The following is a 26,789-nucleotide window of genomic DNA, read 5'->3' on the forward strand; positions in this document are numbered from 1 at the left end:
ATTTTAGATTATTTTTAATTAAACCAGTGTCCAGCTAGTCAATTTTCAGGTTTATCATTTCCTTGTCCATTTCTTTTGCTGCTTCTCTTTCCAATATACATTCATATCAATCAAGACCCCAGGAGCAGCTGCGATGAACCAAGCCATGTTGAAAACCAAAGACTAAAATTAGATTATCAATGACATTTACTTATATGTTAAAGGTTGAAATTTCAGGGCACAACATTTTCTCCTGAAAGGAGATACTTCCCATCACTGTAATGCAGACTTCTGTTATCAAATTACATCCATATTACATCATTGGGTAGTAAAACTGACCCGAAATAGAAAGTGAAACCAAATACCTTTTCTGCCAAGAGAAAGGCTAACGAGAAAATTAAATAATGGACTTGTTTTCACAAGATTATTTTGACTAGTGTCTTCTTAATTAGAGGGAGTTGTTTGTTCAAGAGAAGTAGTAGTACCAAAGAGGAAGTATAATGTAGCTGACATGAAGGCGGGGAAAGGAGTGTAGATTTTCTCCTACCCCCACCCCCACCAGAATACTCTATAATACTAATTATCAGGGAACAAGACAGTTTGGAATATGTGGGCATTGTTTCTTTTTCTTTTTTTTTTTTTTTTGTTTGAGTAGACAAATGCTTTATTTGAACAACCCCCAAAGCTAAATTATTTGTTTTCCTTGATGCACAGAATGCTGACTTCATCTTGTGATGGAAAAACAAAAAAAAACTCACCATTTTTGTCTAGGATGTTGTGAAAGACAATTTTTACAAATACTGATGCAGGCCAGCTGTCCTTTATGCCTTCTGTTTTCATGCACGCTTGCACAGTTTAGATACATACAAACGGATTTAAAGCACGTTTCTTGATATTTCACTCCATTTTTTTTTCAGAAAATCCACAGAATTTGTGCATGTCTCATCAGAGTGAGTGCATTATATAATCACTGAAAACATGTACATATTATATCACAAATAATTTGCAGACATACGTTGTATCCCTTTTCTTGCCATCCCTATCTGCATTACAAGGGGCACCTGGAAGGATAGCAACCCCATCCCAAAGCACCACTGCCCAGTCCAGTCGTTCATTCCCACTGCTTTTTCAGGAGTGTCTGTCGCTGTGCAGTACGAACATCCACACGGGGATGCACTGCTCTGGGAAGCCATCCTGCTTCTCCTGGCCCAGCACCACCAGCCCACTCTTCCTTATTAGGCTCCGGAGGATGTCCATGTCCCGAGTCACACTGCTGTCAGAGAGATCAAGGATACAGCCCTCCCGGGCCACATTGTCCTTCAATATGATGATGCCATTTTCTTTCAGGCCATCTCGGCACCGGGAAAGAAATGCAAGAAGGTCCTTATCAGTCAGGTGCCCTACAAGGGATACCAAGTGGATGGGGGAACAGGAAGAAATGGTGGGGAGGATGGAAGGTGAGTAGGGAAGAACATGGCTAAGAATCAGGAGACCATTTGTTCACTCATTCATGATTTAATAGCCTCATTTAGTTACATGAGGCTTTGAAAATTTAGATAAGAGGACACATATCCTCTTAGAGAAGCCTCTGTGCCCGTCTATAAAATATATTATCCTACCTAGCCTGTTGACCTCATAGGCATGAGGTAAGTTATTGTCTACCCCACAAGTCCCTCCATGTCCCCTGGAGAACCCCCTCTATTACCACTTCTTTGTGTCTCACACACACACCCCAAAATCAAATTCACTGCTGTCTCATTTCCTGGGGATTTAAATCTAAGAATGTCTAGTTCTGACAATAAATGGGGATTAACCTTTTTGACTGCACTTTTGAAATTTTTTCAAGTATTTACATTTCTTCGAGGATTTAGGTTGGTCCAAAGGCACTTGCTCCATTTAAGTTGTTTCGAGAACCAACATAAATCCTCCAAGAAATGTAAATTTATTGTACAGAAAATGTCAAGGGAGAAATCTGGAGGATCAGAGTTTTGTGGGAGTTCACATGACACCTAAGGCTAGCTAACTGCTTGAAGTACTACAGCTAACTCTTCCCTGGTGCCCTCATTAGCCCCAAGGACTGTCTTCTCTGGCTGAGAAGGGGAGAAAAGCAGAGGGAAAGTCATGCAGGACTAACCAGAGACCCACTGAATCCAGATGACATCATATCTCCTGAAGGGGGGTGTGAATTCCTGCAGGCTGTAGCAGTGGTAGCTTTCTACTTTGTCACCTTTGACCTGCAGGTAGTTCTGGGCTTCAAGGAGAAAGGATTCCATCATATCCACCAGCTCCACACTGTTGAAAACAGGCAATAAGACGTGTTTGCTGACCCTTCCTATCCCGGAGCCGCAGTCCTAGGCGCAGTCTGTTCCAGCTCTCCCAGGCCCCTGCAGAAAGGCACCTTGATATTTCAAGTACAGAGACCCATCCTTGAAAATTGCACACCCTAGTTACCTCTTTAAATCAACTTTATTAGGTAAATTTTATGAAATGAAATGTACCATTTCTTGTGTACAATTTGATGATTTTGGACAAATGTGAATAGCCATGCACCTACTACCACAATCAAGATATACAATTATCTTTTCAAAAAACAGCTAAACATTTCTAGTCCTGCTTTCTTTATTTATCCAAAAAAAGAATTATAAATGAGATTTAAAAAAATAATATCTTAGGTTTAAACACTTGGTAATTTTCTCCAAAAAAAAAAATGAGCCATTGCTAGCCCTATGAAGATAAAACTTTAATGACTAAATTTGAGACAAATCCACAGGTAAATGGTTCTACACTACAGATTGTTGCCTACAGATTATTACACTACAGAAAAGCAAAAAAGAACCAAACAGTGAGAACCTTTCTGAGTTTTAAAATTAAAGATTCATTCAATGGAAACATTTCAGTTTGGAATACTTGAATTTTATCTTTTCTAGGCAAATTTTGAAGGCTCTGAATTATCTACTCCTCTTAGGTGGATGGTAAGTTTGGGAACCTGAGGTGAACAATGCTAACTGTTCCATTCTCAGGCCAGAATTTTATTTCAAATACAGCCCTGATGGCACACAGCAAGTTCACATGGATAAAGGGTAGTTTTGGCAAAGTTTCCTTGTGTCTTTTAATGCTAAACATTGTTTTCTGGGTTTTTTGGTACCAGAAACTACATGATTTATTGGGCATAAAACTCTAAAACTGTTTTTTTAAGTAGGTCTGTGCATTAAATTAACTGGGAGTGAGAGGATGGCAAGGTGGTGGAGGTAGGGAGAAATCAGCCTACGCAAACTTTCTCAAACTTGCTTCCATAAAATTTAAAAAACTTTTCTGATTTATGAAGATTCAGCTGGTCTAAATTATTTGGTCATAATTGGGATGGCTGCTGAAGCAGTTTTGTGCTAGAAATTACAGTAACAAGATACTTGAAGTTGCCAATCAAGATCTTAAGGGAAAAGCCTACTCTTGATTTCTCAGGAACTAAGAATAAAAAAAAAATTGGCTAAGGATCAAAGGTAAAATACAAACAGAGGGAAACATCAGAAAAGCAGCTTTCCAGTCCACCCAAATGGGCTTCGTTATGCTAGAAAAGTACAATGAAGAACAAAAAGTGAAGGAATTGTAACTTCTTTCCAAATGGAATAATAATAGCCACAATTATTATTTATACACAGCAAGCTCTTAGCTATAGTAATTATAATAAGAAAACTCCACAATATAGATTATTATCCTCATTTTGGAGATGAGAAAACTCAGATTTCTAATATTTCATAGCTAATGGCAGAATTAGAATTTGAACAGGAACGGTCTGAATCCAAAGCCAGTTCTCCATTAGGGATGTCACCTCTGATTCCCTTGGTAATATCTGTCTAATGCTATGTTAAAAAGAATTATAAGGCTTCATTTAGACTCAGCAGAAAAGAGATCTATGATTGATTAGTGATGTCTGCCTCAAGCATGAGAAGGGGAAGTGGTAATATACTGCCATGTGTTTGCCATTTTTACTTACACTATGCCACATGTCACATTCAAATATAATTTAGACTAAACTAATTCAGAAAAAGGCCTAGGCATGAATGCTGTGAAAGAAGCATCTTCTAAGTAAATTCATAACAAAAAGATGAGCAGTATATGGAGAAATTATGTCATTATTAGAAATGACTACTAAAATGTGTATGCTCAATAAGAGAGTCTCATTTCAAATTTTTCTTATTATTACTTGGCCTTAAAAGCCTCTATTGGTCATGCTGCTCTCATTAGTGTAGTAAGTGGTTTCAGAAGTAGAATCCTGGAACAATAAAGCACCATGAACTTTGTTGGACACCATGGCTGCCTGAAACTGTGATTTTATTGAAATCTGATGCCCTTGAATGAATATGACTAGAACTACGTGCAATGTGTGATTTCAAAACAAGACAGTCTTTTTTTTTTTTTTTTTTTTGAGATAGAGTCTCACTCTGTCACCCAGCCTGGAGTGCAGTGGCACGATCTCAGCTCACTGCAACCTCCACCTCCCGGGTTCAAGTGATTCTCCTGCCTCAGCATCCCGAGTAGCTCAGATTACAGGTGTGCACTATCACACACCACTGATTTTTGTATTTTTAGTAGAAATGGGGTTTTACCACGTTGGCCAGCCTGGTCTGGAACTCCTGACCTCAGGTGAGCCACCTGCCTCGGCCTCCCAAAGTGATGGGATTACAGGTGTGAACCCATTTGGTTATTTTGATTTTCATTTATTATGCCATGTTTATACTTATGAATCCATATAAACTAGTAAAACACTATTAGGAATTTCAGTTTAGTTTTGATTCTGCCTACGTATTTTGTTTTGAAGAACGTTATTTTAGGTTTATCCAGTGGAGTTAAAAAACTAAAATGAAAGGACCTCATGTCACTGTATAAAAACTATAAAATATAACAAGTTAGTAGACCCAGATTTTTTAGCTATCCAATCTCTGAGAAATGTCAAAAAATAAATACTATCAAAAAAATACTGATGGCTTTTTATGAATTACTACTTTCTCCCACTAGAAAGCTAAAACAGAAAAGTTATCAACTATGGCATTGACATCATCTTGGTATCATTTGTTTATTTGCTAAAGTAAATACATTTGCAACTAGTTTAAACACCTTTTCCCACTGTCTCATGTCATTAAGTGTTGAAAGGAAAACAAAACTTTAAATTAAACAATCTTCTTTTCGCAGTTGACACAAGAATAAGTCATGTCAGATATTCGTATTCCCTAACTCTTTGTATCTTGACCTGAATACTAATCTAGTAGATTACAGTATGAAGGTCAAAGTACCAAAATATCAGTCCTTAAAAAGGACTGCATTTGTACTTAGAAGCCGCAGCTTTACAATGAGCCTTGTGTACTAAGAAGGACTCCTTATATTTGTTTCAAAGGAGCAGGCTGCCTCTTTTCCAACATAAATATGCTAGCGCAAGGCTGTTTCCTTTCCCAGGTCTGTGGGCGTGCTTATGGGCTCTGTCTGACCAGCATCCCTGTGGTCAGCTTGGCATTCCACACGGAGTGACAAGACAGCTGGATTACTAACTAAGCTTCTGAAATACTTTGGGATCAAAGTCGGCCTCACCACGAGGCAAGCAGGAGGGATTGCTTTCAGCCAGACTGGAGGAGAGTCGAGGTCTATGGTCCACCAAAAAAGTAAATAAATAAATAAATAAAGCAGGGATTTTTCAGTTTCATGAGACAAATGGAAAAAATATGTCATGGTTAAGAGCAGAGAGTTTGGTGTCAGGCAGACCTGGCTGGGCTTAATTCGCCGTTCTGTCTCTTACCAGCTATGTAATCTTGACAACTTATCTAACCTCTTCAAGCCTCAGTTTCCACAACTATAGAAACAGAGCTAATAATAGCACTTACCTCCAAGAATTGGCATGAAGAGTAAATGAGACAATGCTTCTAAAGCGCTTAGCAGATTGACTCTCTCAGAACCAGCATTCAGTGAAACCAGTCAGCAGCACTGATTTAGAAATACTCCAAGTTAACCTAACCTATAAATATCCACGGTCTTCATTCCTAGACTCTCTAGTCTTTTATGGCTGAAGCTGATGTCCAGACACTTTGGCCCCAGTAAATACATCATCCTGATCACATTTTTATCTACTGTCACGCTCTGGACTCACACACTGGGTGCTCCAGGAAGATTGGATTTGAAGTGAACCTCGCCTCAATACTAGAGATATTAATGTTTTGCTACTAAATCGGTTGATGGCCTAACCCCACGGCCTAATGTTTATGTTTCCTTTATCAGAATAAAATGGGCACCAAATCTCAAACCAATGACTTTGTAATGTATTGGAACAAAACCTGTTACCAATTAGAACTTTTCATCTTTAATAGAACTAACAGCAGCTTTATCTTGGGGGTTAAGTCTTTTCTGTTGTTGCTTTGCTTTGTTTGTTTGTTTGTTTGTTTGTTCGTTTGTTTGAGATGGAGTCTCGCTGTGCCACCCAGGCTGGAATGCAGTGGCACGGTCTCAGCTCACAGCAATCTCCGCCTCCTGGGTTCAAGCGATTCTTCTGCCTCAGCCTCCCCAGTAGCTGGGACTACAGGCGCGCAACACCACGCCCGGCTAATTTTTGTATTTTTAGTAGAGACAGGGTTTCACCATATTGGCCAGGCTGGTCTCGAACTCTGACCTCGTGATTCACCCACCTCAGCCTCATAAAGTGCTGGGATTACAGGCATGAGCCACCATACCCAGCCTTTCTTGGGGATTAAGTCTTTTCTAACAACTAAATGAAGTTCCTTAAAATACAATGAATACATTATATGAAAGCCTGTTAGTAGTAGTAATAGCAATAAATTAGATTTATTGGGTACTAATTTTGTGCACTAAAGCAGGTACCTGACATGTATTATCTCATTAGATCTCCACATTATCCTGTGAAGTAGCTTCTATTGTCATGCCCTAGTCACAAGAGAGAAAACTGACACTTGGTGCATTTAAGTAACAAGCTCAAAGTTGCTTATACATTAAGCAGAAGAACCACAATAGACATAAAGCCCAAAATTTTGACCCCTACAATATACTGTCTGTCTTCATATGACATGACAGTAAGGAAGTAATAGGGGTTGACCCAATGCAGGACTACAAAAGGATACCATTCTTTCAAGGTAAAATCAAAACTATGTATAAAATAGTATAAAAATATTCTACCTTCATTGTTTTTAAACTGAACATAATCATGTATTTCCTTCTAACTTTTTTTTTTTTTAGACGGAGTCTCACCTGTCACCCAGGCTGGAGTGCAGTGGCGCGATCTCGGCTCACTGCAAGCTCTGCCTCCCAGGTTCACGCCATTCTCCTGCCTCAGCCTCCCAAGTAGCTGGGACTACAGGCACCCGCCACCACGCCCAGCTAATTTTTTGTATTTTTAGTAGAGACAGGGTTTGACTGTGTTAGCCAGGCCAACATCTCATTTTTATTACAGGGAATCAATAAGTCAACCCAAGATCCCAAAAGGCATGATCTGTCATCAATCATTTGGGTATGAAACGTTTATGAGACTCTAAAAGAGATGTCTTCTTTATTCCCAAATTTTATATCAACACTGCTAATTCACCTTCCTCTGAAGCATGTAAGATTAGTTGGTGATAGGACAGTGAAATGCCAAGTGGGAGGGTAAAACAGTGTTATTATATTTATCATATCAAAAATGGTTCATCCTTTCTGAACATCTTAAAACCGGCTTGCAGGCGGCAGAACTCTTGGCTGGGTCATATGGCTTAGTCGTGACTTAAATAACAACACAGAGGCATGCGAGCTCAATGTTTGCAAGGACTTTGCCTTCTCATCAAGCTGCAGTTGAATAACTCACCCCAACAAATTTCCTAAGAAATTTCTGAGAGGCCTGGATGTCTGGGCTGGACAGTTCAATGAAATTTCCCATCATACCCTCTTCTGTGGCTGGTACTTCTTGGTAGAAAAGTTTAGCTCTGGCATAGAACTGCATCTCACCATTGATGACTTGGCTTGTTAAAGCGTACAATTTCACTGCAAATGAAACATTATTAATAGTTATTAATATTTATAAGATAAAAAATCTCAGCTTTATGCATTGCATTTCCTTTTAAAAGCCTGTGAATCTGTGCTGTGGAAAAAAGAGCACTGGTTTGAAGTCAAAAGATTTGGGTTTGAGTTTTGGCTCCATGACTTATGCACTATGTAATGCTGGGAAAACGTCTTAACTCCTTTGATCTTCAGAGATCGCATCTATGGATTATAATAATCGTGGCATTTTCATGACTTAATAACTCTATAGTTGAATAAACCCATAGCTATATCACTGTATTAAAATTTTTAACAGTGTTAGCTACAATAATGTAAAGAATGTCATCAATTTTGCAGTGAGTTCTATCTCTGAACTCCAAATGTTTTCTGAGAATTTTCTCATTAAGCTTATAATAAAGTTTAATGAAAAAATTACTTCTAATCGCAAGGTAGGGGTAACTGTTTTTATATCTTTTTCAAGCAACACATATCCAAATATGTCTTCATATCAATATTACAGAACTGTGCTTGAACTCTACATTGTGAAAATAAAATAATAAAGGAAACATAATATTTATTGTGCAGCCATTCTGTCCTAGGTAGTGTGCCAGGCACATTCACATATACTTTGTCATTTCATTATTTTCAAAAATGTGTAAGAAAAATATGTGTTCCAACTTCTGAGGAATAAATGAGAGTACACGTAAGTGTGTTTTGCAGCTAAAATTCACCCATGCAGATATAAAATATTTTCATCATAAGACATTCATGATAAAACGATAGACAGTAGATTAAAGGATGGAACTTCTGGTTCAAGATTGTAGGCTGAGTACATGCATTTGTCTTCGCTCCCTCCCAATATTCCCTGAGAATTATCTTAAAACACTAAACCCATAATAGTGAGGAAAATGAGAGGGTATCACTGACAGATTCATGATTCCAATAAATTTCCGGACAACAAAAAGCAGACAGAACAAAGCTAAAGAATTTGCAGGCCAAAATATTTGCAAGAGTAAATTACATTCCAGACTTAGAATCAACAGGAAGGCAAATGTACGAATGAGAATGGAAACCAAAAAAAAAAAAAAAAAAGAGCATAAATCAAAACTCTGTCCAGAGAACAACCAGGTAAGAGGGCAAGTGCACCCTCCTGAAAGCAGCAGACAGCACAGCTGTAATTCTAGAAAGGGAAAATGTGTCTGTTGTCTTAAAAAAGAATAAATAGACAAATTGTCTAGGAAGAGCTAGACCAGTTAGCATTAAAATGTTAGAACACTACTCATTTTCACATATATAAGACTCCAAGTACTGTCACTTACTCCCACTCATCAGAATCTGGTAAAATCTACCTGCACATGTAGGGCTTCTTGTCTTCCTTTCTATTTAGGGGATAAGTACAAAACAAAGGAAACCTTATCTATTGCCTAGAATTATTTACCTTGTTTTTTATTCCTAAATGTGGATAAATGATCTCCAAACACATAAGAAGCCTGAAAAACAAAGACTGAGATAAATAATCAGAACTGACCTCAAAGAAAACAAAAATAATTCAGGAAATGGATGACAATTTAAGCCAAAACAAAACGAAAAACTCATAAATCTTTGAAGAGATATGAGAACAGGCACATCCATAAATTAAAGATAAGATTCCAAGAAAATTATGATTAAAAGAACAGTAAAGAATTCTTAGAAATTAAAGTTTTGATGACCAAATCTTTAAGATACAAAGTTGAGTAAATTTCCAGGACATAAAACAAAAAGATAGATATGCAAAACAGAAATAAGAAGACTAGACTTATATAAGCAATTCAGAAGGCCCAAGATCAAGCTAATTAGAATTCTAGAAAACTAATAAAATGAAGGGAAGAAAATTATTAAAGAAAGTAATAGAAGAAAATTCCCTGGAGCTGAAAGAGATTGTAAGATCTAACAAAGTGCTGAGATGCATAGATTTTTTTTTAAAGCCGCATTTGAGCACATCTGTAAGAAATTTCAAAACAGAAAGAGTAGTAAGAAGATCTAAAAGTCATTTAGAGAAGGAAGAGTGGTTGACCTTCAAATAGGATTGCCAGATTTAGGGAAAAAAAATACACAACACACATATTTGAACTTCAGACAAATAATGAATAATTTATTGGTATGAGTATGCCTGAAATATTGCACATTCCAGGGTAAATACTTACACTAAAAATTATTTGTCGATTATGTTAAAATTAAACTTAGCTGGCATTATATATTTTATTTGGCAACTCTATGTTCAAAAGACTAGAATCAGGCTTCTATCACAGATCTCATCAGAAACACTAGAAAACAATGGCACAGTGCCACCAATATTCTGAGATCAAATTTTTGGAAACTAAACTTCATATCCAGTCAAATTATTATAGAATATTTACCTCCTATAGATTCATTCTTCAGAAGTTTCTTGAAGCTATATTCCAGCCCAATGAGGGTTACGATCAAGAGAAGATGCACGATGAAAGATGACGTAATTAACCAGGAATCCAATGAAAAGAAATCCCAAAATGACAGATATGTATCAGATCTGGAAAGAAATCAGTTTATATTACAAGACAAAACATAGACTTCAAAAATAATATCTTTAAGTAGAATAAGCTAGATCCAAGGCAATAGAGTAGTCAAGAAGCAAGGAGATATTAGAAATATTCTAAGGAGGACATACTTTTAATCTAAACCACCAAAAATAAAACATAATTGAAAGCTCCAAGAAAAATATACAGTGATTCAAAAATGTTATGATCAGGGCATGAAGCAAGCCAAAATATGACATAAATTTGAGCAGAAGAAATCAAAGAGAAAAATACCTATTTCACTTTAACTAAGAGCATTTTTCTTCAGATAACCCCAAGACTGAGACATTGGATAGTATTCAGAAATGAACAATTACATAATTCCAAATTTTGATTCTGAAAATTAAAAATCCAAAAAATACTACTTGTATTACTATGACTATGTTCCAGCTATGGAGTTACATCAGCATTTTCCAACTTGGAGACACTGGAGCCAGTGTTTGTACCCTGAATCACCATGAATTTGCTGAAAGGGATAATGAGAACAAGAATCAGTTTCTATGTAGCACATCATTTTCTGGAGGCCATCAATATTATTTATATCCTCCATACATGTTAACTATTATACATAGATTGTTATTTTAAAAATATAAATCTTTTAAAAGTTTAAATAAATACATAGAAGCTTTTTTGCTATTTTATATACAAATTAGCTACTGATTGAGAAAATACAACATTAAAAGGATGGTCCTTATGTTCAAAAACATTGAGAACCATGGATCAACACCAATCTCCCTTCCCTAGCACTTGGTAAAGTGTTGCATACGCAGCAAGTGACTTAATAAGTGCTTATAAATTCTACAGGGATGACAAAAACCAGCCATCACCAATAATATGACTGTTCCAAATTCTTTCGGATGTCTCAGAAAATCAGGCTAGGAACTCACAGCTCACAGAGGCTGCCCAGGGTTGGATGCTACTCTGGGATTATTGGCAAGCCATAGCCCAGGGCTCTCTTGATCCAACCAAAGCAGCAAAGCAGCCACACTCATCATCACCTGCTTAAGTCAACTGGTTTGTGCAGTCTATTAAAACCCTTAATCTAGAAATAGGAATGGTCCATTATGCCAGCAACATTTAGACCACAAGTGAATGCCAATCTCAGCAGGCGTCAGACTCAATAGGTGGGCTTTTATGGTTATAGGCTTGAGTTCTCATTTTCACCTAATTGACAGCAGCATTTCACTAAAAAAAAAAAAAAGATATATGAGGTGTCATGTTCGGCCCCAGGTTCTCCCCTCCTGAAAACTTCTGCAATTGTACATATTGACTCAGATAAGTAAACCAGTCACCAGCACATGGCTTTTTACTATAGAAATATATATACTGGCAAATTAAAGAATTGCAATGTCTCTGTGAAACTTGGGGTAGTTCAAGACAAAAACTAGACACTATTTGTTTTTTATTTAATGTAATATTTATTTATTGATCTACATTATTAGTTGAATTCCCAAGGACCTTCCACTATTTACTTGTGGTGAAAAGAAAAATAGACTACAAGTTTGTTTACTCTGAAGGAGAATAAAGATGAAATTTCTAGGAAAGGTTAATATCCAAGAGAATTTTCATCAAAAGACAGTTCATTCAAGATTCAGTTATTAAGCCCCAGTACAACATTCAGGAAATAAACATAAAGCTCAATCTCTCTCATGGAGATTACACTCTAGCATGGAGGAGTTAAGTCATATGGCTGCATGTCCAAAGAATAGTACGAAAAAATGTGCTGGGCATGCAGCAGATGCCTGCAAGTAGCAGCAAGAAGACTCCGTAAGACCTTAACCATGAAGGATACTTTTTATTTGGGTTAGCAAAAAATGAGCAGGAAAGAAATGTCACATAGCATGAATTATCTGGATAAAACTCAGAATTTTCAAATGCCTCCTTGAGAAACTCTTTTGCAGGTAGCAAAAGAATTTTGTGGCTTAAGGTCTCAACTTCTGACTCTAAGAAGCAAATAAGTCAGTTTACCTTGAGGCAATGCACCATTTGATGACTTTTGCTGTCTTTCAATATAAAAATTTGGAGAAAAACAGAATACTCACTCAAAATCTTAATCTGGACCTGAAAGGAAATATTGATCCAGTATCAGAGACAGGGACAACAAGTCGAGACAATATTATCCAAGTTGGCAATAAAATGAAGACTTTCTGACAAACAGGAAATTTTGTTGATAGCTAAGTGCTTACCTCTGCTGAGTATCCTCTTTTCTTTCTTCTTTTTTCAAGTGGTTGAATATACCTATTTTAAAATGCCTCTTTATTCCAGCTATTAGACCTGTTTGTCAATTAAAAAATGATCTAAAATTCTTCAGAAGACATGTAAGCTAGGTTTAGACAGTAATTTTTAAATGAGTTGAGTCTGATAATATTTGATCAAGTTAGCCCTTTGTAACAGAAAAAAAAAGCCCAATTAGGAGATGCCCCTATGAAAGGTAAGACCTTCCATAAAAGAGATTTGCAGATAAGTACTTCTCAATTTAGCCATTAAAGAAGTAATGGTAAAATAGGAAAAAAGGAAGGAAGAGAGGAGGGAAGAGAGGGAAGAAAGAAAAGGAAAAAAGAGAGAGGAAGGAAAAAGTTGGAGTAAGACATTCCTGGATTTGTTTGCCAGCTCTGACACTAATTAGTTTTATGACCTTGAATAGGTTACATAACTCATGTTAGCCTCAGCTTCTTCCTCTATAAAGAGGTAATGATACCTGTGTTAGGCTGTTCTTGTGTTACTATAAAGAAACACCTGAGACTGAGTAATTTATAAAGAAAAGAGGTATTTAATTGGCTTACAGTTCTGCAGACTGTACAAGAAGCATGGCACTGGCATCTGCTAAGCTTCTGAGGAGGTCTTAGGGAGTTTTTACCATGGCAGAAAGTGAAGCCAGAGCAGGCATGTCACATGGCAGAGCAGGAGCAAGGGGAGGGGTGGGGTGTCACACACTTTTAAACAACCAGATCTCATAAGAACTCAGTCACAAAGAGGACAGCACCAAGCCATGAGGGACCTGTCCCTATGACCCAAACACCTCCCACCAGGCCCCACTTCTAACATTGGGGATTATATTTTAACATGAGATTTGGATGGGACAAATATCCAAACCATATGATTCTGCCCTGGCCCTCCAAATCTCTTGTCCTTCTCACATTTCAAATTCCCTTCTCAATAGTCCCCCAAAGTCTTAACTCATTCCAGCATTAACTCAGAAGTCCCAAGTCTCAAGTTGCAAGTCTCATCTGGAGATGAGTTCCTCCACCTACAACCCCATAAAATCAAAACAAGTTATTTATTTCCATGATACAATGGGGATACAGGTATTGGGTAAACATTCCCATTCCAAAAGGGAGAAATAGGCCAAAGGAAAGGGGTTAAAGGTCCCTCACAAGCTTGAACCCCAGCCAGCAGGGCAGTCCTTAAGTCTTAAAGCTCCAAAATAATCCTTGGCTCCATGCCCCGCATTTGGGCACACTGAGGTGTGGACTTCCAAGGTCTTGGGCAGCTCCTCTCCTGGGCTAGTCCATACTGAGGTTGTAAACTGCAGGTGGGTCTGCCATTCTCAGGTCTGGAGGCAGTTGACCCCCTTCTGATAGCTCCACTAGGCAGTGCCCCTAGTGGGGACTCTGTGTGGGACTTCACCCCACATTTCTCCTCCACACTAGTAAAGGTTATCTCAGTGTTGGGGGCTCCACCTTTGCAACAGGCTTCTGCTTGGGTGCCCAGGACTGCCCATACATTCTCTGAAATCCAGATGCTTGGCAGCCTCCACTACTCTTGCACTCTGTGAACCCACAGGCTTAACACCATGTGGAAGCCAACAGACTTACAACTTCTGCCCTTCAGAGCAGATGCCTCAGCTGTACCTGGGCCCCTTTGAGCCACAGCTGGAGCTGGAGTGGGATATGGAGAACAGTGCTCTGAGGCTACACAGGGTAGCAGGGCCCTGGGCCTGGTCCCCTGAAACCAGTTTTCCTACACTACTGGGTCTGTGATGAGAGGGGCTGTCTCTTAGATCTCTGAAATGCCTTCCAGACCTTTTCCCCATCATCTTGGCTATTAGCACCTGGCTCACTTTTAGTCATGCAAATCTCTCTAGAAAGTGGTTGTTTCACAATCTACTTTAATTCTTACTCTGAAAAAGCTTTCTTTGCCACATGGCTAGGCTGCAAATTTTCAACTTTTATGCTGTGCTTCACCTTTAAATATAACTTCCAACTTTAAGTCATTTCTCGCTTCCAAATCCTGATTAAGCTGTTAGAAGCAGCCAGGCCACATCTTGCATGTTTTGCTGTTTAGAAATTTATTCCACCAGATATGCTAAGTCATCACTCTTAAGTTCAATCTTCCAGAGATCCCTAGGACATGGATACAATGCAACTAAGCTCTTTGCTAAAGCATAACAAGGGTGATCTTTGCTCCACCTCCCAATAAGTTTCTTATTTCCATCTGAGATCTCAGCATTCTGGCCTCACTGTCCATGTCACTATCAGCATTTTGGTCACAATGATTTAACAACTCTTAGAAGTTTCAAACTTTTCCTCATCATCTTGTCTTCTGAGCCCTCCAAATTCTTCCAACCTCTTCCCATTACCCAGTTCCAAAGTCAATTCCACATTTTCAAGTATCAGATGCTTCCACATGTCAGGCATTTCAGGAGCAACGCTCTACTCATCAGTACCAATTGTCTATGTTAGGCCATTCTTGCATTGCTATAAAGAAATACCTGAGACTGCTTAATTTATAAAACAAAGAGATTTAATTGACTAATAGTTCTGCAGGCTGTAAAAGAAGCATGGCACTGGCATCTGCTCAGCTTCTGGGGAGGCCTTAGGGAGCTTTTACTCTTAGCTAAAAGTGAAGCAGGAACAAGCACATCACATGGCAAGAGTGGGAGTAAAAGGTGGGGTGAAGTGCCACACAATTTTAAACAACCAGCTCTCATGAGAACTCACTCATTATTTTAAGGACAACACCAAGGCATGAGGGATCCATCTTCATGACCCAAACACCTCCTACCTGGCCCCACCTCCAACACTGGGGATTACATTTCAACATGAGATTTGGATGAGACAAATATCCCAAATATATCAAAACCTATCATACAACTTGTTGAGATTATTAAATGAGATAATGCATGTGAAAACACCTAGTATGGTGTTTGGTTTAGAGTAGAAGCTCAATAAATGTTACCCTCCTCATTATATTTTTCATCAACAATGGTGGTGGGGGGGGGATTTATCAGTGTTTCTGGTGAAATCCAAGGTTTAAATGTGCCAGGATACTAGAAAGCTGTCATTACCAAGTCTCTGAATTGCCCAGAGGAACCCTCTAGGTTTTATTTGCTCCCTATAGGCTTTAGGTGTCTGATGTTTCTTATCTCTAAAATAAGGCACTGCCTATTCTGAAAGTTGTGTGGGGCTTTTTTCTTTTCAACTGAGGGCTAGTTTAGTGTTTCCTGACTTCTAAATTGGGGAAAGACAATCTACTTTCTCAAATTCAGCAAGAGATCTATCCCCTACCTACTCGCTGAGTGTCTTCCTAACTCTATTCTTTCTTGAACTCTCTATCTGACCTACTATCAAATCTGAGAAGGCCAGAAGTCAAGGGGAGATACTGAAGACAGATTTTTCATGATGAGATTTGACTCAGCAGTCCCCATGCTTCCTTTGCACCTCTGTAGAATTTTATAGTGGTCTCTATCACTCTAATACCACATTTTTAAAAAGTATTTGTGTAGGTCTCTCTCCTACACTAAACTCTTCAGGATAAGGCTATATTTTATTTTTTTGTAATCCTAGCACTTAATGTTATGCTAACTTCTTGATGGGCCTTCTTTGAATGTTCATTGAATAAAAGCTAGCTTTTGTTCTTTAAATAATACATGGGTACAAGAAAGAGCTGAATGGTTATAGGGATTAACTGACATAAGCACACCTAAGACATACCTTTGGTATCATTTATGAAATACCTGTCCTCCCAATTAGGCATACTCAAATAATTAAAAAATAGTAACTATAATTGATCAAACATGTTTATATGTAATACTTGTGCAAAACATTTATATTGATCTATGTGAGATAAACATTATATATCCATTCTACAGAAGAAGAAACCAAGGCATTAAGAGATTAACTAAATTTCCCAAGGTTAAGCAGCTAGAGAGTGATAGATCTGGGACTTGAACCTAGGTCTATTTAAGTAGAAAACCTATAGATCATCCCTCTCATACTCTGCACCTAAAAATATATCTGCTAAATAAAAAAGAAAATTATATTTTCTTCATTGCTTGAAAGAGAAAAATGGTCTTGCAGCATTTGTATTGCACAGGTAATGATAAACATTTGAAAATGTATCATTGTACAATGAGTTGTGCAGCAATGCCTACCACAGGAATGAAATAAAATTTTAAAATACCAATAGCTGTATGGTGAGTTTTATTCTGGAAGTTCCAAGTGCTTTTTAGGAAATGTTGTTATTAACTCTGGCTTTTAACTTTGATGGCAAAGGGGTAGCTAAACAATCTATGTCTTTGCCATCAAAGTTAAAAGCCATAGTTAATTTCCTCCTCAGAGACTGATTCTTCTGAAAAGGGATCAACGCAAGAGAGGATACCTCCTATGTGCCAGGTATTATGCTAGGTACTTTCAAGTCACCTCTTCACATTGTCTCTTTTAACTATCACAATGATTATATAAGACTAGAATTATAATCGTCATTTTATAGATGAGTAAGAGAATCAGAGAGACTTGGTAACTTAATATCACATAGAAAAGAAACGTCATAACCAGGTCCTAGCACATGCCTATTCAAATGCAAAGCTTCTGGTCTTTCTGTTAAACCACACAGAACCATTGTTCTACACATGAAGTTGGGCTAAGCCTTTAACAATGTCTAGGAGTAATAGACTTTTGCTCAATAATATAATTAATGAATATTCATTGACTTCTATGTGTTCAGAAATGTGGATAGCACTGGAAGAATCATTGAGTGTTAAGTTATTCCTCAATGATTGTTACTAAACATGGAGATGTTGTCCCAACATCTCCAGTTGAGCCCTTTGAGCACCGGTATACACACTGGAGATTTCCACTGACTTGTTTTCCCGTTCTATTTCCTATTTGTTCATGAATAGCCACTTTTGGAAAATTTGTTCACACCAAGCTTCTAACAGAAATTTGGTTGGCGTAACTAGATTATTTAAACCTATTTACTGGCCTGCCTATCTTGATTATCTCAACAGAAAGCGAATGCTCTTCATAGGCTATGTTTGTTCCCTATTCCTGTTAAATCATAAAATATGGTAAAACTTATATTGCTGCCCACATTAGTTAAGTTTTCATTTACATTGTATTATGCAGTGGTTTAAAAAAGATCATGGAGTTAGATCACCTGGGTTCTAATCCTGCTACTCCACTCACCACCACAAGATCTTTGGCAAGTTACTTGACTCATCTAGGTGTCAGTTCTTCAAATATAATATGGGGAAAATAGCAGCACACCTAATAGAGATGTTATAAAAATGAACTGAGATAATATATGCAAAACACTGAGAACAATGATAGGCTTGTTCTCACTTCTTTCTGAAGATCAGTTATGTTCAACAGCATAGCTGAGTCTTCCATTGGAGATTTTTAGTATGTATGTCTTTGCTATTCCGTGAATCTCTGAAGCTTGCCAGGGATGTTTCAGCAAATTTCCCCATGACTGAATGTCACCACATATCGTGCTGGAGTGAGACTGCTGCCTAATCTAGGCAGTTGGAGGGAGGAAGGAAGGAAAGAAGGAATCAAAGAGTCTGGTTAGCCACCGTTCTTTCCATATAATTACCCCAAACAACAAACTCTCTGTGCAGACCCTACAGGAGAAGTTCCTAGCCTTTTTGAAAGAAGGGCTTTATTTTCATTTCTATGAAGTCTTGAAATTATCAAGAGTAGAGGAAGCTGACTCTAAAACACCTCAGCAGAGCTGGAAAGGTAGCATCTCTTCTGGCTAAGTTTTATTTCCAAACTGAAAAACATAATTAATACTGCAGCCTGAAAACTCTCATGTTTTGAATTAAGTTTATCGTTTTTGGTAATGCCTATTCTAGAGAAAGCTACATGGTGACTTTAAAAGAGGCCTGGCTCAGAGGAAGGAAATAAAGAAACTAATATTTACTGAGGAGGACTATTTCACATATATACCAACATTTAATCCTTCAATCAACTCTGCTGTAGTTTTAAGAAAAATTATACTCAGAGGCTTTAGTAACTTGCAGAGGTTAGTTTTCTAGTAGTAGCAGTGCAAAAATTTAAACTCAGAACTTTGCTGATCTGCAATTAATTATTAGTAAGAGGCCATTTAATTCATTTAACAAATATTTTTTGTGTTTTTCCTATGTGCCGGGAACCATGGTAAATGCTGAATAGATACAAAAGAGGAAAAAATAGGCGAGTCTTTACTCTCATGGGAATGAGAGTCCAATAGCGGAACTAACACACGCAATTGCATTCCATAAATATAAGTTATAACCTCCTGGGACAAAAACCAAAGTTTAAATGAGTGAATCAAGGATTAAGGGAAGCCTTCTAATTGAATAAAAGTCACACTGGCAGATAAGACTTACATGCAGATTCCTTTCTGAACATTTGGCTTCTGCCATTAGAGGAAAAAGCTACAAAAAAATCTGAGTATTCACAGAACTGGTAGACTGATTTCCCTGCACCCTTAGTTTAAAAGGATTAATACACAGTTATTTGTAGATTTGCATCCATTGTCACATTATAAAATCCTGAAGAATGGAAACTGTCTTATTAATATTTGAATCCTTTCTAATGCATAATACTTTGACAATAACGAAATTCCATAAATGTCTCTTACATTGAATATGACTGAATTGATCAGAACTAAGCATTGTCTGGTATTTTTATCTCCAAAATACAATATTTTTCCCTGTAGCAGAAACATTTTCTAGTGAACAAATATATATGTGCTCCCTTCATATTGCCCAGAATTCTTGTAGTTCTGGACAATGAATTCTAAGCAGATGTAATAGATGTCCTTTGGGGCTGAAGTTTTTAAGAGCTAGTAGACAAAACTTTGGCTGCTCTATTTGCTTGCCTGGTGACTAGTGATGTTCCAGCTGGCAAAGCCTCTATCATCCTGGATCCCTGAATGCCTGTGTGGAATATAGCCTCCCCTCCACGACTCCAATAATGCATGTTGAAAATGATGTAGCAAGAGAAAAGAATATTTTTTATGTATTCAGCTATTAAGATTCCAGAGTTAATTTGTTATTGCAGCCTATCCCAGTCCATATTGACTAACATAGCCCTAAATTTCTATCATCATAGAGGTACTGTGGATGAGGCTAGCTCTGTGACTCTCAGGCAAACTAATGTCCAGGTCAAATCATCAGGGTCAGAGAAAATAAGCAATGCCCATTTATGGAAAGCTGCAAATAAGTAAAATGAAGGCAATGTTGGCTTGGGATAGACTAATGGTTTTCAAACTGTGTTTATGGAACCCCACAGGTATTAGAGAAGTGCCTCTGGACGGGCGGATCACGAGGTCAGGAGATCGAGACCATCCTGGCTAATACGGTGAAACCCCGTCTCTACTAAAAATAAAAAAAAAAATAGCCGGGCATGGTAGCGGGGGACTGTAGTCCCAGCTACTCAGGAGGCTGAGGCAGGAGAATGGAGTGAACCTGGGAGGTGGAGCTTTCAGTGAGCTGAGATTGCACCACTGCACTCCAGCCTGGGCGACGCAGTGAGACTCCATCTCAAAAAAAAAAAAAAAAAAAAAAAAAAAAAGGAGTGCCTCAGGAGACAGTGGTAAGTCTAAGAGAATAGACCAAGGAAAGGGTCCTGCCCCCAATCCTATGCAGAAAAGTTTCCCTTTTTCCTGTATTTTACATTGGGCGTCAGTGGAATATTTTGTCAAAAACTTTGCCTTTTGATAATAATGTTTTTTTAAAAGGTCAAAACTCATTCGTAAAACATTAGCATATTTACAAAGGAGAAAAACACAAAATCAAAATGATTTTATTGAACAAAAAAAGGGATTGAGACTAAATATAAATTATAGTCCATTTGTGCCAAATTAATTTTCATCTGCTTTTCAGAAGAGACTATTGTATTCAACTTTTTAATTCATCTTCAGCTGCCTTCAAAGGTGACTTCTTTTTCTCTCTAGTAAATATTTTTAAAGTTTGAAAGTCATCTGCCTGTTAGTGACTCTCTTCTCAGCTGTTATAATTGATATCTTTCTCCAGTCTAATAAAACCAAAGCTACCAACCTACTCTTATTGAGGTATGGCCTGAAGAGTGTCTCCAGAAAAGCAATGCTTTGCCAGTATATGAAGTGACTAGAACATCATCACCTTCCATTTAAACTGCTGTATTTTTTTTTCCTTTTGGATATAGATGAGATGTATTATACGTCCTAAAAGAATTACTCATGGGCAGTGTGATCTACCAAAAAAAAGCCCTGGACTTTGGTCTTTGCTTTGATATTACTCTATCTAGATTAAATATCATCATCTCTGAATTTTTTTCCCTCCTTTGAAAAAGTAAAATGAAAGGAAGAAGGAGGGAAGATAGGTAGGAAAAAAAATGATAACTTACCCTATCTATTTCATAGTGTGACTATGAGAATCAAATAGTCATAGATGATAAAAAGTTTTAGAAGGAAGTTATATAAATATGAGATGAAGGTATTTGTATGTTTAGAATTAAAGATCCCTCATAAATGGATTTACAAAAAGGTTTTGGTAGGCTGCTAACATTCGGTTGCTTGAATGCAATACAAAGAATTATGTAGCTGCTTCAACAGCTGGAAACTCTGACCACATCAAGTGCAAATGGGGCTTTCAAACGACCTTAAGAAAACAGACTAGGCTGATACACAGCCTTCTTGCTTTCATTGGGGGAAAATACAAATCAAAGGGAGAAGGGTACTTTACTCTTTAATGGTAAGTTATTTCCTCTTCAGTGCTGTTTAGGGTGCCCTGAAGTAACTGCTTTCACAGAGGCTGAAAAAAGTAGAGTAGGCAAACCAGATAAGCTTTTTATTGCTCTATTGTCCAATTCTCTGAAAACTAGAGGAGATAACAAAAATGGAGACAGACCACTGACTTCTTAATATTCAAAAACCAAGCTAAAATCTCCTTTTTTTAGGCTCTCTGACTATTCTTGTGATTCAAGAAGACCACAGAGGATTGTAAGTGTGTACACAAGCACAGACACAGAAACATACATACATAACCCAAGCACATTTTGATCTATCATTATTTAGTCTTTCTTTTTAACTCTTACTCAATGTATTAATGCATTAATACTCTCATCTTTGAATTATCAAATTTGCCCAATTACAATTTTTTGTAAATATTAAACATGTCTGAGTTTCTACAAGCCTGATACTCATGCAACAGACACCCAGAGAAGCAAATCACAGTGCCTGAGGGTGCATGGAAATCCCAAAATAAAGTCCTGACTCTATTTTAGGCACTTAATCTTTGTATTCTCCGTAAAGAATTCCACTGAAACATTTCAGCCCAGTGACATTGGTTGTGGAGGCTTTTTTGTCTGAAAAGTGTCCTTGTTTTAAATTCTCTTCTAGAAGCCCCATGACCTCATGCAATCCCATCGGTCATTTCTTGTTTCTTATCTAGTAGCTCTGACTCACTTACCCAGGGGAATTTTTTCCAGCAGGTAGAGATAGCTCTGAAAGAAGTCATTGCGAATGGCTTTGTGAAGGATAAAAGACATGCTATGTCTACAGAGTTCATCGTCGGTCTTCTGCCAGCGGGATCTAAAGGCAAAATGGGCTCCCAGGTGGGCCATGACAAAGGGGGATAATAATGATTCCTACAGAGAAAGGAAGCTTGCCTTGCTGTTTCTTTGAATTAGCCTTCTCTTTCTAAATGAACTTGAGACTGTCATTTTAAACCAGTCCCCTCTCCATCTATATCAGGACAGGCTGTCATGGGGTGTGGGGAGGAGGGGCAGCACACAGTGGGAGGGGAGGGCAGGCTCTTGGCACATCCCTCCGTCTGATTGCTTGGGTGACACCACTCCAAGCCAGCAGGTGCTAAGTAAGGATGAAAACTGGCTGAGAGAGATCCTGCTTCATCCAGGAAAAAGCACGCCTCTCTCCTTTAGCCACCACTTCAAACAGGCAAGAGCACAGCCTGCTAACACCCTGAATATTTGCCTTAATTTGATTTCTAAATTGGAATAGCCTAATTTCCATTTCAAAGAGTTGTGAATATTTTGCAAGAGATCTTGTTCCCTGATTTCCATCACTCCTCATAGAACACTGAATCCTCAAATTACAAGGACCCTTCAAAGTCATCTTGGCCACTCATGCTCCTTTCATCAGTACAATTTCTCCCAAATAATTTCATAGAAATGTGTATGTGCTTCCTATTTTGAAGGATCTTCAAGAGAAGCAATTATTTGAAAGCTTGTTTTGACGTTAAATATCCTTCTCTGTCAGCAAATTCTTCCATCTAGCTTGCTGTAAACAACAACTATTCATGTAAGCCTGTTTCTTCCTCTCTGCCTACTATGAATATAATTTTCCTCTTAAGTACATTTGTTTTCTGTACCGGGTATCTTCTGATTTTCCCTCCGGATACACTCTCCACTCTTCATACATTACTATGTGTTCCCCAGGAGGCTGACCTACATCAGTGGACTCCATTGCCCTCTAGCTTCTAGTTGGCTTTAGCCAATGGATAGTGCCAGGAGGAGACAGGAGGAAAGTGAGGTCAAGGTATTTATTCCCTTGGCACCTTCTCTGTGGAAATGCCATGAGCTGACCATATCCTTTAACAAAAGGTCATACGTCTGACCAGGGTCTTCTCATACAAATATCCTCTCCTGGTTCTGTTCATTTCTCCTTCACCTGACTGCTTGAGGCCCAGGGGGAGTGATGCATCAGGTGACAAGCCCAATTCCTTGTAATTTTCCTATACTTGCCCACATATTTGTAAATAGTCCCTTTATTAAACCAGTTCGAATTCCCAATTTGTGAATTCCATCTGTTCCCTACAGGGACCATGACTACTGTTTTCCTCCCCTTATGTTCCTAACAGGAAAATGTGTAAGATCTCAATACACTATAGGCCCTATGCCATGTGCACCCACAGACCCCCTGCCTGTACATATACACATGCTAATATACACAAATGCACACATTATGGTAGGCAACTTCTAATGTGACCCCTGTCTTAGTTCAGGCTGCTCTAACGTATTACCAAAGACTATGTGGCTTAAACAACAAACATTTATTTCTCACAGTTCTGGAAGCTGTGAAGTCAAAGATCAAGGTGCTAGCAGATCCCATGTCTAGTGAGGGCCCTCTGTCTGGTTTGCAGATTGCCCTCTTCTCATTGTGTGCTCACATGGCAGAGAGTTAAATCAAGCTCTTGTGTCTTTTCTTATAAGGGCACTTATCCCTTTCATAAGGGCTCCACCCTCATGACCTAATTATCTCCCAAAGGCCCCCATCTCCAAATCCCAACACATTAGGGCTCAGAGTTTCAACATAAAAATTTTGATGGAACACAAACATTCAGTCCACAGCAGTCCATAAGAATCCCCATCTTCTTTCTTCCTGGTATTCACCTCTTCCTGTAATCCTCTTTTTTTGAGTATAGGCTGGACTTAAGGACTCACCGCTGAAGAATAAAATATGGTGAAAGTGATGAGATGTCACTTTTAAGAAGAGGTTATTAAAAGATTGTCTTAGGTGTCTTCTTTCTCTCACTTGCTTGTTTGCCATGTGGGAAGACTGCTGCCTATTGTGAGTGGTCATGTGGAGAGGCCTGCATGTCAAGGAGCTGAAGTCCTAGGTCAAACAGCCCAGAAGACACTGAAATCCACTAACAACAGTGTAAGTGAGCTTGGAAGCGAATCCTTCCCCAATTAACGGTTTGGCTGCAACTTGATGGGAGACCCTAAGTCAGTTATGTCATACCCAGGTTACTAATCCACAGAAATGTGTTTATTATTTTAAGCAACTAAGTTTGGGGATTATTTGTTACAATGCCACAAGATACAATGAATTCATACATTGTCCATGAATTTTTTTTTTTTTTGAGACAGGGTCACGCTCTGTCACCCAGGCTGGAGTGCAGGGGTGTGATCATGGCTCACTGCAGCCTCAATCTCCCAAGTCTGAAGCAATCCTCCCACCTGATTCTCCAGAGTAGCTAGGACTATGGGCATGCATCAGCACATCTGGATTTTTTTTTTAATTTTGTTTTTTTCTGTAGAGACGGGGTCTCGTTATGTTGCCCAGGCTTGTCTCAAACCCCTAGCCTCAAGCAATCTACCCGTCTCAGTCTTCCAAAGTGCTGAGATTATAGGCATGAGCCAGTAAGCCCAGCCAGAATTTTTTGAAGATAAACAATGTAGCCATAATCTTTTTTTAAGTTTTATTTGTGTGTCAATCTTTTACTGAGAGAGGAAGTAAGGATTCCAATTATTTGACTCTGATTTATTTTCCCTCATCTTCTTGTGCTTCTGTTTTGCCATTTTCTCCCTCTCCAGGTAAAGGGACAGCCATTCAATTTTGTTGGAATTGTCCCCATCCTTGGCTTCAGTAATTGCCCAAACTGCAGTTCAAGTTATCCATTTTGCCCCTCCCACAGTTTGTGGTACACAGATGGGTATATCATCCACGCCTGAGCTGGTCAGTACATAATGTTACCCTGGTTCCAGTTTTCCTTTTTGAGTGGGCACATTATCTAAGTCTGTTATTGTTAATGCCAGCTTGAGTTGAGTTTTCTGTACTAGCAACATGGAGTTTTGTCTAATACAAATACCATCCTGAATCATTTTTACTCAATGAATTCTGATGAAGATGAAGATAGAGTAGATGACATCAAACAGACCAAAGAAACTTCTGGTGTGATTATTTCATGGTATTAAGAAGGAAGGGTCTTACCTGGAATTAAGCAGATATGACTGAGTTAGGAATTCATTGCCACCACTTATATATGGGGTTACCTCAACTAACTGATTTCTTAGTCTCTCTGAGCCTCACTTTAATCTTCTTTAATATAAAAATGATGATAATAGTATATGCCTTACTTTATTATTGTGAGGGCAAGATGAAATAATCCATGTAAAATACCACAGTGCCTAATACACAGTACATGTTCAGTTATTATCATCAGTTAACTATTATCATTACAATCCTTTGGAGTAAGCTAATAATAAGTTATAGGTCCTCAAAATACATGATGTCTATCTGGTTCTTCTTCTGTTGTATTTAAGTAATTCTAACACATATCCAGATTATTTGTACTTAATGCATTTAAGAATTGAAAAGAAATCCAAATGAAATGTGTTGTTAGAGCTCATTCATCCATCCTTTGGAATTTTTTGTTGCTGTAGTAAAATAAATTAAGTAAAAGAAGAAAAACATGAAGGGATTCTCTTTTGTTACTTATATTCATCAATACGTTTAACAAGATGTGTGTTCTTAACCCTATCTCAGTGATGTTTTGATGACCCCTCCTATGCTTAAAAGGTCAGGATGTTTGGTGCTGGGAGAGAAACTGGCAATCACTGGCTCAAGACGCTCAGTATTGCTTATTTGGCAATTGATATTAGCAAGTTTCTCAGTTTTTACAGAACTAATTTTCTTCCACTATAAAATGAACATTAATTATTTGTGTTTGAATGAGGATTATTAAGTGTTCTAAGATTCTATATTTCATACCCATAATTCTTGAGTGGGATGAAAGACTGATTGGTTTCTACAAAATGCCTTTGTCAAATTTTGTTTATCTCTGTAGGTCACATTGGATTTTGTGACTGTTTCTCATACTGGTATAGCTCGAACCAATTTCTGGCTCATTGCGTTTGCTTCCTTATGCCAATATTTTTTCTCTCACAGCGGCAATGCTCTATTTGCTACCACCTCACACCATTCTTGGCTATGTTCATACTCAGTAAATGAGGTTATGATATAGATCTCAAGTCTACCAGTCATCAATTTCCAGGCAGGAAAGAAAAACAATGAATGCAGAAGAAAGAAATATGACTCCAGCAAGAGAAGGTAGAAACTCTGAATTTATCCATTTTGGTTTTCCATCTCACAGGGGATCCCTTGGTGGGCGGGGGGTAACTACTGTTAAAAAGTAAATTATCATGAAGAGAGAGTCAGAAGTAAGGAAAACAAAGAAAGAAAAAATGCCATATAAAAAACATACTCATTCAGTAGTACAAC

The 26,789-nt window shown here is 38.1% G+C and overlaps 1 protein-coding gene across 7 annotated transcripts; it reads right to left on the bottom strand.

Annotated features, from left to right (window-relative positions):
- On the bottom strand, positions 1 to 22,493 carry NTMT2 (N-terminal Xaa-Pro-Lys N-methyltransferase 2). Of its 7 annotated transcripts, none has more exons than XM_063795460.1 (5): positions 22,234 to 22,493; positions 10,380 to 10,528; positions 7,811 to 7,986; positions 2,114 to 2,271; positions 1 to 1,379 (listed from the first exon to the last, which is right to left on the bottom strand). In XM_063795460.1, the coding sequence occupies exons 4-5, from the start codon at positions 2,253 to 2,255 to the stop codon at positions 1,108 to 1,110; spliced, it is 414 nt and encodes a 137-aa protein (XP_063651530.1). In that variant the 5' UTR covers positions 2,256 to 2,271; positions 7,811 to 7,986; positions 10,380 to 10,528; positions 22,234 to 22,493; the 3' UTR covers positions 1 to 1,107. The 7 variants fall into 7 exon arrangements, with proteins under 7 accessions (XP_063651530.1, XP_063651527.1, XP_063651528.1 ...); XM_063795457.1 differs by having other exon boundaries at positions 2,114 to 2,363; XM_063795458.1 differs by lacking the exon at positions 22,234 to 22,493 and adding an exon at positions 12,617 to 12,639 and having other exon boundaries at positions 2,114 to 2,363.
- Positions 22,494 to 26,789: the final 4,296 nt, after the last annotated feature.

This window comes from Pan troglodytes, chromosome 1 (genome assembly GCF_028858775.2).
Source record: "Pan troglodytes isolate AG18354 chromosome 1, NHGRI_mPanTro3-v2.0_pri, whole genome shotgun sequence".
Lineage (NCBI taxonomy): Eukaryota > Metazoa > Chordata > Mammalia > Primates > Hominidae > Pan > Pan troglodytes.